The sequence below is a fragment of the Apis florea genome, unplaced genomic scaffold (assembly GCF_048593485.1).
Source record: "Apis florea isolate Af1SG1 unplaced genomic scaffold, ASM4859348v1 contig_3802_pilon, whole genome shotgun sequence".
NCBI classification, from domain to species: Eukaryota; Metazoa; Arthropoda; class Insecta; order Hymenoptera; family Apidae; genus Apis; species Apis florea.
In genome coordinates, this window is record NW_028256863.1 from 1,448,825 (window position 1) to 1,463,026 (window position 14,202).

Consider the following 14,202-nt stretch of genomic DNA (forward strand, 5'->3'; position numbering starts at 1 on the left):
GTACGTATATGTACATGAATTCATATGTATTTCAGAATCTTTGACCTCAAATATAATCGATGTTAACGCAAAAAAAACTAATAATGCATTTTAATCAGTTTACTCCTCAAATATTTATTTGAAATATGATAATTTGTTCTATTTTTTAAGTTATTTTTTTATAAAAATATTTAAAATATAACAGAGATAATATAATAAAAAAAGATTTTTTTATAAAAATATTTAAAATATAATTTAAAGATAATAATATTATTTATTATTTGTTCTATTTCAATCAATAAAAGATTATAAATTTTCTATTTGAAAATTTTTATTTTTTAATCATTTGATTTTAAAGAAAATCTAAACATTGATACGGTACTGATACGACCAAAAAATTATTTCATTATAGATAAGAGAGAATTGTATCCGAATGTTTAGTATATTTTAGTAATTAAAGAACGCCATAGATCGATCAGTTTTTAAAAATTAATATTTTTTCTAATTAATACTTTTATATTCAAATTTTAAATCTTTATTTTATAGTTAAAAATTTGTTATTAAAAAATGCTTTCCAAAAGACGTATTTTAGATCTATTACAAGTTATTTCTTCTCAATCGTAAGTATATTATATAGATATACAGTATAAATATATAAAATTATACAATTAATTTATGTTAAAAACTATTTTTATAAATTATTGTATATTTTAATTTTTATATAATATATTATATTTTATAATATCAATATTTACATATACATATATATTATATATATTATAGAAATACAAACTATATTTTTTGAAAAATTAATATTATCTTAATATTAATATATTTCTATGTATATTTCTAGAACAAGAAAATTTTTATCTTTGGTATATTGATTGATCTAAATTTTTTATAGCTGTAAATGCCCGGCCCATGCAAATCCAAGAGGTACTTTATGTGAACTAAAAAAAGTTCAAAGTACAGTGGCTAATGCTACATTAATAAAAGAATATGCATTTGAGGTATGTATTTGCAATATTTAAAGATAATACCCTATAATAATAACCTATATTAATAATATAATGAAGCTTGATCAAATAGAAATAAATTTATCAAAAAAGAAAATTTATGTGTATAAAATTTTATGATTAAATTTATTTTATTAATATTATCTTAATAAAAATATTTGCAGATGGCTTCTTCTACAGTACGATATGGTATTGGTGTTACAAGAGAATTGGGTATGGATATGCAAAATTTTGGTTCCAAAAATGTATGTTTAATGACAGATTCCAATTTAATAAATTTACCACCTGTTAAAACTGCTATGGATAGCCTTACTAAACATGGTATTCAAACTTCAGTTTATGACAATGTACGCGTAGAACCCACAGAACAAAGTTTAAAAGATTCTATTGAGTTTGTTAAACATGGAAAATTTGATGCTTTTATAGCGGTAAGAGATAAATATATAACAAGTTTTTCGAAATGTTTAATTTATATTTTCTTGAAATATATTATAAAAATATATTACTTAATTAGCAAAGAATTTTACATTTTAAAAAATAGGAAATTAAATCTATTTATTAAAAAGTAGAGTTCAGAAGATAATTATTCTTATTAAGAAATCAAAAATAAAAAAGTAATTATTTTTATTTAAATTTTATAAAATTAATAATAGTATATATATTTAATAATATTTATTTGATGTAGGACAATTTAAAATATAAAATTAATTTTTTTATCAGATAGGAGGTGGTTCAGTGATTGATACTTGTAAGGTAGCAAATCTTTATAGTTCTGATCCACAAGCAGATTTCTTAGATTATGTAAATGCACCTATTGGTAAAGGAAAACCAGTTACAGTACAATTAAAACCATTAATAGCTGTACCAACTACATCTGGTACTGGTTCAGAAACAACTGGTGTTTCTATCTTTGATTATCAACCACTTAAAGCTAAAACTGGAATTGCTAATAGGTAAATATTATAAATTTATAAATTTATAATATTGCAATAAAATTATTGCTTTATGATCATATTTTACATATAAATTATATATTTGTCATATGTTATTAAATATTATTATTAAGTTTAAAATTAAATTTAAGAAATTGTTTGTAGAGCATTAAAACCCACTTTGGGACTTATTGATCCAAACCATACATTGAGTTTGCCAGAAAGAGTTTGTGCTTATTCTGGCTTTGATGTACTATGTCATGCTCTTGAATCTTTTACTGCATTACCATATACTGAAAGAACTTGTCCTTCTAATCCGATACTTAGACCAGCCTACCAAGGAAGCAATCCTATTAGTGACGTATGGTCAAAATATGCTCTTCGAATAATGCATAAGTAAATACTTATTTTTATTTATTATGTTTGCTAAAAAAAATATTAAATAAATAAAATTTAAAAAATATAAATTTATATAATGGTTTATATCTATAATTTATTTTTGTTTTCGAATTTTTTAAAAAAATCAATTATTTTTAATTATAAATAAATAATGAAATAATAATTAAAAATTACAGAAAAAATATATTTTTACTATTTTTTTTATATATAGATATTTTAAGAGAGCAGTGTATAATCAAGATGATCTTGAAGCTAGAAGCAACATGCATCTTGCAAGTACCATGGCAGGTGTTGGATTTGGTAATGCAGGAGTTCATCTTTGTCATGCACTTTCTTATCCTATTAGTGGAAATGTACGGAATTTTCAGCCTATGGTACTTATAAAAATTCTATTAAAGTAATTATATTAAAAAAAATTAAATTAGAGAAAATTTAAATACACTGTTTATTATAGGGTTATAGCAAAGATCATCCTATAGTGCCACATGGACTGTCAGTTGTTATAACTGCACCTGCTGTATTTTCCTTTACTGGAAATGCATGTGCAGAAAGACATTTAGAAGCTGCTGAATTACTTGGTACTGATATTAGTCGAGCTAAAAAAAGCGATGCAGGCAAAATATTAGCAGATACTGTAAGAGAATATATGCAGATGATGAAAATTGAAAATGGTTTGGTTGAATTAGGTTTCAAAAAAGAAGACATTCCTACTTTAGTGGAAGGCACATTACCACAAGTAAGCAAATTCATTATAATTATTTTTTTTCTCTCTATTATAAATATTAAATAAGAATATTAGAAGAATGACTTTAATATTATTAAGCAGAATATTTAATTATGTATTTTGATAAGTAAAAAGCAATTTACAATCAATTTAAAATGTGATTTATTAGCATATAATATATATATATAATATAAATTTGTCATATATTTTTAATTTCATATACTAATATATGAATTAAATATTATTATATTACTATATATATACAATTATATATATAATTATATATATGATTACTATATATAAATACTATGTATTTATATATATTTCTTTTTTGATGATCATGAATTATTTTATTTTAGAGTTACATTTGTATATAATTTATATGCTTTTTTTATTTATATTATAAACTAATTTAATTTTATATTATTTATAGCATCGTATTACGAAATTAGCACCACGAGAACAATCAAGAGAGGATTTAGCCCAATTATTTGAAAATTCTTTTACAATATATTAAAAGAAAATTAATTTTTAAAGTCAAATTTTTTAAAAACAATAAATAAGGACAATAAATAATAATTTTTAATATTTAATTTTTTCTAAATGAAATATTATCTTTAATCTATTTTTTATAAACATTTTTTTTTATAAATTATATGAACGAAATAATCTGAACTAATAATTTAAATATATAAATGTAAATATATAAATATATTAGTAAAACAATCATATATCATATATCTTAATAGTATTAATTTATTTATCATCGAATTTCCTTAAAAAATACCATTCTAAAAATAAATGTTCATTTTCGTATATTATTAATTTTCTTGAATGAATATAAGATAATTTTATTTAAATTTATCATAAATGTTCTTGATTTAATTCTCAGTAATAATAATCACTAATACTCACTAATAAAAGTTGTAGCACATAATATACAAAAAATAATTATAATAGTATCGTGAATTTACGATATTCATTCAAAGATTAAATTACTCTTCAAATAAAATTTTAAGATTCATAATTCATTGTACTATTTGTTTCAAATATATAATTCTTTATAAATTACATGAGTCTTATTTTTACTTAATATTCAAATATTATTATTATAAATAATATTATTTATTTTGTATTCTTCATCTTGAATCGATTAAATTATACAGATCTGTACAAAAAATTTTAAAATTTTTAAGCGAATGATGCTAACAAGTAAATTTTAAATAAAATTGAAGCTAGAAATTCCGATTTTGAAAAAAAAGAGTAAAAAATAATGCAGCTGCTTTTTTACTGTTTTAACTAATTTAGTATAAAATTTATTATATTTTAGGATAAATTTTATATTTATATTTTATGTTGCAATAGATTTTTCATAGCAAGTTATATATTTATAACTAAACGAAACAAAACAATTAACTTTACCATGTGGTTATTTGTTATCGTATTAAGGTAAGTTATTTTTGAGAAATAAAAATTTTTTTAAGAAATAAAAGGATTTAATAATATTTAATTTTCTGATAAAATAATTTTATTAATATTTATTTTTTAAACTTTAAATTAACAAAAACATTATTTTTAAAAGAAAACTAAATAATATAATAATCATGAACATTATTTTTGATATAAAAATAATAATCTATTGATTAGTTTTATATTTTGTTAATAATAATTTAATAATTATAAGACAATAATATTAAATAAATAATAAATTTAATATAATAATTTGAAAAAACGTATATACGAGATTATATTTTCGTTTATTATATTTAAAATGAATCCAATGCGATAAATGCTAAAAAATATATATAAAATATAAAAATATAAAAAGATAAGATAAAATGAAAAGGTAAAATTGACAAATTCTAGATCGTTAGAATAAAAAAAACAATGGAGAATTGTTACGATAATATCATGCTTTCAATAATCAGTGTCCATCAATATACATAATATTTTAGAAGAAATATTTTGCTTATTATATATTGACTTATATTTTATTTTCTGTTACACGTTTTTTAAATGTCATCTGATTCATAAGTATAAAGAAATCAATATTATTGACATTAAATAATTGATATAAATCACAAAATAACAATCGAAAAATATTTACTTATCTGATACACTAGATCCTTGTGCAGAATTTCTTATTCGCTTTTGCAGATACTACTAAAATGGATGACAGAGTGGTATAATCGATTCACATATCGAAAATAATTGAAAGCACGATATTAATTATTTTTATTTTATTTTAAACTATAACCGTCGAAACATTTTATATTTATATTATATTTTTAGCGCTAATCTTTTTTACATAATATTTTTCTTATACGACATTAATATATATTGATAATGAATTAATATAATTAAATATTATATATTTTATTATTACTCAAGTTAAAATGAGCCAATGAAACTAAAGAATAAAATGAAAATGAAAAAATCATATATGCATACACTATATATATAATGTTAATATTTCTAATTATTTGAAAAAGAAGAATTCAATTTGTAAAGGTATGTATGTGTATAATATAATCAAGAATAAGATATAATTGTTACGTTAAAATAAATAAATGAATAGAAATAAATTTTATTTTGTAAAGAATGATATTAATAATTTAATAAAAACTGTTTCAATTCTCAAATTTATTATATGTCCAATTAAAATAAAAATATAGTATATTTTGATCAAGTATTTACAATATGATAATTTATTTTATTTTTTAACTTATTTTGTTAAAAAAAATATTTAAAATAAAAATAATTATATTATTTATTATTTGTTTTCTATTAACAAAAGATTCTATTTTAAAAATTTTTTTAAATTATTTGATATTAAAAATTTGAACATTGATAATACTATAATATTATGTATATAAATATTATTGCAGATAACAAGAGAATTATATTCAAATATTCAGTACTGATTATAGAACATTATAGATCAATCAACAATTTTTAAAAAATCAATATTTTTTTCTTTAAATCCTTTAAATATTATATTCAAAAAAATGCTTTTTAAAAAATCTAATTTAGATCTATTACAAGTTATTTCTTTTCAATTGTAAGTATGCATATACATATATGTATATATAATATAATATAAATATATAAAATTTTACAATTATTTTATTTTAAAAATTATTTTTACAATTATTTGTAAATTATTTTTGTAATTATATTAATAAAATCTTTTAGTATATTGATATACACATATATATATTATATACATATATATATTATATTAAAATTATTCTGAAAAATTAATATTATAATACTAATATATTATAATATTTTAATACTAATATATTTCTATGTATGAATATAAATAATTTTTGTTTTTGATTATTATTAATTTGATTGATATTAATTAATTTAGATTAATTTAAAGATGTAATTTATAGATGTAAATGTCCATTTTATGCAAATCCAGGAAATACAACTATATTTATCTTTTATGAATTAAAAAAAAATCAAAGCACAGTGACTAATGCCATACTAACAAAAGAATATGCATTTGAGGCATGTATTTTTAATATTTATATATATATTATATAAAGAGATAAATAATTTCTTATATTCAATCTATGTTTATTGTGGATTAAATAATTATGAAATACAAAGTATCAAGAAAAAAAATTTATACTTAATATAAAATTTTTTTGATTAAATTTATTTTATTAATAAAATAAATTTTAATAATTTTAAAATTTAATAAAAATATTTGCAGATAACTTCTCCTACACTACGATATGGTATTGGTGTTACAAGAGAATTGGGTATGGATATGCAAAATTTTGGTTCTAAAAATGTATGTTTAATAACAGATTCTAATTTAGTAAATTTATCACCTGTTAAAATTGCTATGAACAGTCTTATTAAATATAAAAATCAAACTACAGTTTATGATAATGTACGTATAGAACCTACAGAACAGAGTTTAAAAGACTGTATTGAATTTGTTAAATTCAAAAAATTTGATAGTTTTGTAGCGGTAAGAAATAAACATATAACAAGTTTCTTGAAAATTTTGATTATTTTCTTAATATATTATTATAAAAATTTATCAAGGAATTTTATATCTTAAGAAAAAAAAAATTTTAAATTTAAAGCATAGAATTAATTTTTTTATTAGATAGGAGGTGGTTCAGTAATAGATACTTGTAAGGTAGCAAATCTTTATAGTTCTGATCCACAAGCAGATTTTTTAGATTATGTAAATAAACCTGTTGGTAAAGAAAAACCAATTACAGTGAAATTAAAACCATTAGTAGCTGTACCAACCACTTTTGGTACTGGTTCAGAAACAAGTGGTATTTGTATCTTTAATTACGAACCACTTAAAGCCAAAATTGGAATTATTAATAGGTTAATAAGTTATAATATTGTAATAATATTATTGTTGTATGATTATTTACATTTTATGATGATATATAATTTATAAATTATATATTTGTTATATATTATTAAATGTTATTATTAAATCACTTAGAATAATTTGAGAATTATTTTCAGAGCTTTAAGACCCACTTTGGGTCTTATTGATCCAAACCATACATTGAGTTTGCCAGAAAGAGTCTGTGCTTATTCTGGCTTTGATGTATTATGTAATGCTCTTGAATCTTTTACTGCATTACCATATACAGAAAGAACTTGTCCTTCCAATCCAATTCTTAGACCAACCTACCAAGGTAGCAATCCTATTAGTGATGTATGGTCAAAATTTACTCTTCAAATAATATACAAGTTAATAATTATCTTTATTATGATGAAAAATAATGTTGTAATAGTTAATAATGTAAATATAATTTATATTTGTATATTTTTAATATGATTTATATTTATAATTTATCTTTATTTTTCAATTTCTTTAAAAAATCAATTATTTTTAATTATAAATAAATAATGAAATAATAATTAAAAATTACAGAAAAAATATAATATTTTTACTATTTTTTTTATATATAGATATTTTAAGAGAGCAGTGTATAATCAAGATGATATTGAAGCTAGGAGTAACATGCATCTTGCAAGTACCATGGCAGGTGTTGGATTTAGTAATGCAGGAGTTCATCTTTGTCATGCACTTTCTTATCCTATTAGTGGACATGCAGAAAGTTTTCAACCTACAGTATGTATAATACATATAATAAAATGCAAATATAATTTTTATGCTAAGTATTAAAAATAACTTAAATATTCATTGTTTGTTACAGGATTATGACAAGAGTCATGTTATAGTGCCACATGGATTGTCAGTTGTTATAACTGCACCTGCTGTATTTTCCTTTACTGGAAGTGCATGTCCAGAAAAACATTTAGAAGCTGCTGAATTACTTGGTGCTGATATTAGTCAAGCTAAAAAAAGTGATGCTGGCAAAATATTAGCAGACATTATAAGAAAATATATGCAAATGATGAAAATTGAAAATGGTTTGACTGAATTAGGTTTCAAAAAGGAAGATATTCCTATTTTAGTGGAAGGTGCATTGCGACAAGTGAGCATTGTCATTTTTATCATATGATCTTTTTATTATATATTTAGTTATCATAACTATTAAATGATATTATGACTATTAATATTAAATAAGGTATTTAATTATGTATTTTGATAAGTGAAAGAAAATTTACAATTAATTTTAAATAGTGATTTATTGGTCACCATACATGAATGAATGACAATTAAGTAAATTTGTCATATATTTTTAATTTCATATGCTAATATATATGACGAATTAACAATTGTCATGTAATATAATATATATATATATATTTTTACATTTTAAATTTTTTGGTATGATCATACAATATTTTATACATACATTATGGTTACATATATAATTTTTATATTTTTTTTCATTAATATTATAAATTAATTTTATATTATTAACAGAAACGTCTTACGAAATTAGCACCACGAAAACATACAAGAGAAGATTTAGCTCAAATATTTGAAAACTCTTTTAGAATATATTAAGAGAAAAGTAATTTCTAAAGCATATTTTTTTTAAGAATATTATATAAACTATTTTTTAATATCTAATTTTTTCTAAATGAAATTTTATTATCTTTAATAAATTTTTAATCTATTTTTTAAATAAATGTTATATTTTTTGATAATTATTATATGAACAAAATAATTTGAAGTAATAAATTAAAAATTGAGAATAAAACATATTACATATTAAGAATATGATTAAATCAAAAAAAATATATTGACATCTAGTATCGATACAAATAACCAATTGATAGCATCTATAAAGTCATTTTTTTTACCAAAAAATCCTTAATAAAGCATTCATCATTACAAGAACGATGATAAGGACCTTTGAATTTAATGACTTATATTTTATGATGTAATCATTAATAAATTCTTATTTTTATAAGATTGTACATATTTCAATAATTTCAATTTTGCAAAATACAAAATCTAATTATTCGTATCAAGTATATTGTATATGTTTATTAAATCATCACACATTTATCATTGATATTAAAATTTTCAAAAAATTAGAGATTAGCTACAGATTAATACTATCCGAAGCAGTCAAATTTTATTTTATAAATCTCACTATAAATTTAATGAATTTTTGAAAAGTATTTGTTATATAAAATTTTGATAGAAATAATTCTTTTAATATACACATCATCGAAAAATGTAGAATTATTGGTAACATGAATTGATCGATTTTATATATTTAATTTAATGATTAATATTGTAAAATTAATATCAATATAATAATTTATTGATATCATTTTACTGCTTAATAGTTGATAAATGATTTTTTATTATTTTGAAAAATGTATTGAGCATAAGATATCATTTTTCTTTTAAAATATAAAAATATGAATACATGCTTAGTGACTAAATCAATATGAAATCATTAAAATATATAAATATCATTTATATATTATATTAAATGATAATAAATAGTAAATTTTTCATTCATATGATACAAATGATATTTTAAATTTCTAATGATATCAATTAATATCTAAAAGCATGTATTATCAATTTTTTTATATTAAAAAAAAATGTCTAATTTTATTAGATATATAATTAGTTTGATTTATAAACATTTTTCAAAATAATTCCTATTCAAACTCAATTCAAATGAAATAGATACTGTTTCTAGTATATCAAATATTTTTTTGTCTTCGGTTTCATTTTTCATATATGATGTTGTAAAATTTGTCTTATAAAATTTATATAGTAAGATTTTTTACGTTTAATGTATACATGATATAGGAATAAAAGTTTTTTGGAAAATTCATTTTTTATGGTGAATATTGTAAAAATTTTTAATTCAAAAATATTTATTTTTTTCGGGCCAAAACTCTTAAAAAGTTAACTTCTGAAATTTATAATATTAAGAAAATAGTTAATTTTTCTTGTTATAAAACTTGCAATAAAACTTATTTCACTAATATAATTTAAAATTACATGTAGCAATTAATTACCTTAAATATTTTATCAGAATGATGTTTGAATTTTACTTTTGCTGTAACTTTGCGTAAATAATTTTCCATATCCATTATGTTATTAAAATATTATATTATCCATATTATTTCTTTAAATCGTTGAATATTACGTTCAAACTATAAAAATATTAAATGATATTTTGTAATTGTTGTTGATTTTTATTCAATATGAATATATATATATATGCAAATAAAATAATGATATGTTATATACCTTCAATATTAATTTATTCACCGTCGAACCTCCTTGAGATATACCACTCTATCAACAAATATTCATTTTCGTATTTCACAATTTGAACTAGTTCCGTCGACTGCGAATATAAGAGTGGTTCATTTATATTTATGAGGAATGTCTTTGATTTAATCCTCCCCACTACTAATAATAATGTTGATGTTTACCTTTTAAACTATTTCACTCTTCACAATGGTTGTAGCAAATAGTATATACAAAAAAATAATAATAGTGCCGTGAATTTACGATATTCGTTCAAAGGAAGATTAAATTACACTTCAAATATGAATTCTGAGAATTTGTAACTTGTACTATTTGCTTTAAATAAATAAATTCCTTATAAATTATACGAGTCTTATTTTTACTTGACTGTTACTATTCAGATATCAATTGATTTTGGATCCTTCATCTTGAACCGATTAAATTATACAAAAATACTTTAAATCTGTAAAAAAAAAAATTTCAAAAGATTTGAACGAACGTGCCTGCCAAATAAATTAAAAATTTTCAATACACAATATTTTTCAAAACGAATATAGTATATGGTACTGACGAGTTAATATGGATAAATATGATATAGTTTATTATTATTCAAGTTAAAATTAACCGATGAAGCTAAAAAAAAATCATAACTATATATAACTATATATATATGTATATATGTATATCCTACATCGATATATAATATTTTTTGGTCATTTCGAAAAGGAAAAGGCGAATTCATTTATAAAAGTATATATACGCGTATAATATAATCAAGAATAATGTTGAAATGAATGAATAGGGATAAATTTTATTTCGTAAAAGAAATAAATTTAATAATTTAAATGCGTTTAGCAAAAACTATGTTTTGGTTATTATCAAACTTATTATTATCTCGAATTATAATAAGAATATTATTATAATATGGTATTTCCTTTAATGTCAAATAATATTTACTTAAAATATTTGGAAATAGACAAAGTGTATGACCTGTTTTAAACATCTTGTCGGAAATATTATGTATTATATCCGTCATGAAATAATTTCAAAGTATATATCTCATAATAGTTATTTGAAAATGAATATCTAAATTTGATACTACTTCAAAATATATGCTGTATTCAAAGCAATGTTGTGTTTTCTTTAAACAAATTAGGACTTAAGTACGAAATAAGTACTTATTTATACAAAATATTCTTTCTCATCCTCCTCAAAATATATCACTCTTGAGACGTTTTTTTCTTTGTAAGAAAAATATCAAATGTCAAAAGATCTCGGTAAGAAATTATTACTTTTTGATATGTATCCACCAATTTTGCATACAAATTCGTGCTATTGATTTTTTGACATAATACAAACCATGCACCATGTAAACTTTTTAATAATAGTATATAGTATATCGGATATAATAATTTTATCGTTTAAAATTATTCCAGTTGTAGGAATTAATGGATTTGGAAGAATAGGGAGAATGTGTTTACGTGCTTGTATCGAAAAGGATATTACGGTAACGATTGATTAACGATATTACAATATACTTGTATACTCGCGTGGAAAATTTTTTTCTATCCTAAAGAAGGGGCACAGAATAATTATATTCCATTAGGTCAAGTTGGTTAATGATCCATATATTTCGACCGATTATATGATATATCTGTTCAAATTTGACTCGACTCATGGAGCGTATCCTTTAAAAATACAATGTGAAAATGGGCACATTATTATCGGAGGTATTTATTTATTTAAGATAGATTATTGAATTTTTTAAATTTTCAAAATTGACAATCCTTTTTTTTTTCTTTTCTTTTTTTTTTTTTTTTTTTTTTTTACGAAGACAACAAAATAGCCACATCCCAGGAAAAGAATCCATGTAAAATAAATTGGAGAGGCGCGGGTGTGACATACGTAATTGAATCCACTGGCCTTTTTACCACGTTAGAAAAAGCAAGCGTAAATCCATCTTTAATTTCTACGCGATCCTGAGAAATAATATTAGAGATAGAAAAAGTCGTGATTTATTTTAGTTGCATATGGATGGTGGTGGGAAGAGAGTGATTATTACCGCCCCTTCTGTAGACGCGCCGATGATAGTTTACGGGGTGAATCATACTTGTTACGATCCGAAAAAGGGTAAAATAGTATCGGCCGCGTCTTGCACGACAAATTGTGCAGCACCGATCATTCGATTAATGCATGATAAATTCGATGTTATTGAAGTAATGATTAGCAGTGTGCACGCTTTAACGTCGATGCAACGAACATTAGACGGACCTTTGGAAAGAGGGAAAGTAATTATTAAAAAAAAAAAAATATTTTATATCACGTTTTCCAATTACGTTTAACTAATTATACATATTTTTAATAGTTGTTAATTTTTTTTTTTTTTTACAGTTATTATTATTCTACATCATATATAATAAAATATGCACGATTAACCATTATTTAATTTATATATTAATTTAAATATATCATTATATTATTATATGTAGTTGTGGAGAGACGGTAGAGGCGCTCTTCAAAATATCATACCAACATCTTCAGGAGCTGCTAAATCATTGGATAAAATTATCCCTGAACTTAAAGGGAAAATATCTGCAATAGCTTTTAGAGTACCAATCCCAAATGTTTCTTTATGCGATATGACTTTTAGGTAACGTTTTCATAAATTATAAAATGTACAATGATATACAGTAACTCTGTGACACTATTTAATAACGATTAGGGTTAGTAAACCGACAACGTATGAGGAGATAAAAGAAGCAATGAAAACAGCATCAGAAAACGATTTGAAAGGTATATTGGGTTATACAGATGATGACTGTGTATCATCCGATTTCAATAGGACAACTTATTCGTGTATTTTCGATGCTAAAGCTGGCATTCCTCAGACAAGTACATTTATCAAAGTTATTGCGTGGTAATTTTTGAATAATTTTTGAATGTATAAACAAATATACGAATCAAATAAATATCTCACTTTGTTTGTTAATTAATGAAGAATATATGTTTACAGGTATGATAATGAATATGGTTATGCGCATCGTGTAATGGATTTAATATTATACATGTACCAAATTGATTCTGGTAATATACCAGTACCTCCACAAGAGATAGAAGAAAGTGAAGATTAATTATTTTATTCAGTACTAAGCATATATTATAAGACTACATTTTATGTAAAGTAATATGTCTATTCTATCTATGTTTTCAATTAGATAATTTAAAGATCATTTATTACATTAAAATTTCATTTATTTCATTTTGTTTTATGTATGTATACTTTTTTCCTTAAAAGAATAAAAGTTTGATTTAAATAAAATTATTAAATAAATAATATTTGTATATTATACACAAATATAATAAATAATCAATTTTATAATTTATTCCTTAAACAAAAAAATTTTACAAGTATTATTACAGTAATATTTAATATTTGAATATTTAAATTTGGCGGCG

At 21.1% G+C, this 14,202-nt stretch overlaps 3 protein-coding genes and 1 long non-coding RNA gene across 7 annotated transcripts; 3 read left to right on the top strand and 1 right to left on the bottom strand.

Annotated features, from left to right (window-relative positions):
• The first annotated feature begins 319 nt into the window (after window positions 1-319).
• LOC100871730 (Type III alcohol dehydrogenase) lies at window positions 320-3,788 on the top strand. Its single transcript, XM_003692705.4, has 8 exons — window positions 320-599; window positions 884-989; window positions 1,160-1,423; window positions 1,716-1,948; window positions 2,093-2,323; window positions 2,538-2,700; window positions 2,781-3,062; window positions 3,484-3,788. Exons 1-8 carry the CDS (start codon window positions 547-549, stop codon window positions 3,565-3,567), a joined length of 1,416 nt encoding a protein of 471 aa, XP_003692753.1. The 5' UTR covers window positions 320-546; the 3' UTR covers window positions 3,568-3,788.
• A 1,142-nt stretch (window positions 3,789-4,930) lies between these two features.
• Window positions 4,931-10,321, top strand: LOC147656165 (putative hydroxyacid-oxoacid transhydrogenase, mitochondrial). 2 transcript variants are annotated; one of them, XM_012485140.3, is made up of 9 exons: window positions 4,931-5,561; window positions 5,939-6,111; window positions 6,452-6,569; window positions 6,778-7,041; window positions 7,183-7,415; window positions 7,563-7,793; window positions 8,016-8,178; window positions 8,264-8,545; window positions 8,941-10,321. In XM_012485140.3, exons 2-9 carry the CDS (start codon window positions 6,059-6,061, stop codon window positions 9,022-9,024), a joined length of 1,428 nt encoding a protein of 475 aa, XP_012340594.2. In that variant the 5' UTR covers window positions 4,931-5,561; window positions 5,939-6,058; the 3' UTR covers window positions 9,025-10,321. The 2 variants fall into 2 exon arrangements, with proteins under 2 accessions (XP_012340594.2, XP_086772686.1); XM_086916560.1 differs by lacking the exons at window positions 5,939-6,111; window positions 6,452-6,569 and having other exon boundaries at window positions 5,343-5,561.
• LOC116414197 (uncharacterized) lies at window positions 8,681-12,543 on the bottom strand. Of its 2 annotated transcripts, none has more exons than XR_015294953.1 (5): window positions 12,285-12,543; window positions 10,932-11,209; window positions 10,744-10,843; window positions 10,509-10,646; window positions 8,681-10,402 (listed from the first exon to the last, which is right to left on the bottom strand). It is a non-coding gene; the product is annotated as an uncharacterized LOC116414197 (long non-coding RNA). The 2 variants fall into 2 exon arrangements; XR_015294952.1 differs by lacking the exon at window positions 12,285-12,543 and adding an exon at window positions 11,704-12,235.
• LOC100867436 (glyceraldehyde-3-phosphate dehydrogenase 1) lies at window positions 11,817-14,077 on the top strand. Of its 2 annotated transcripts, XM_012485141.3 has the most exons (8): window positions 11,817-12,023; window positions 12,183-12,253; window positions 12,353-12,476; window positions 12,581-12,696; window positions 12,771-13,034; window positions 13,236-13,396; window positions 13,469-13,663; window positions 13,760-14,077. In XM_012485141.3, exons 1-8 carry the CDS (start codon window positions 12,008-12,010, stop codon window positions 13,875-13,877), a joined length of 1,065 nt encoding a protein of 354 aa, XP_012340595.2. In that variant the 5' UTR covers window positions 11,817-12,007; the 3' UTR covers window positions 13,878-14,077. The 2 variants fall into 2 exon arrangements, with proteins under 2 accessions (XP_012340595.2, XP_086772687.1); XM_086916561.1 differs by lacking the exon at window positions 11,817-12,023 and having other exon boundaries at window positions 12,037-12,253.
• The last annotated feature ends 125 nt before the right edge of the window (window positions 14,078-14,202 follow it).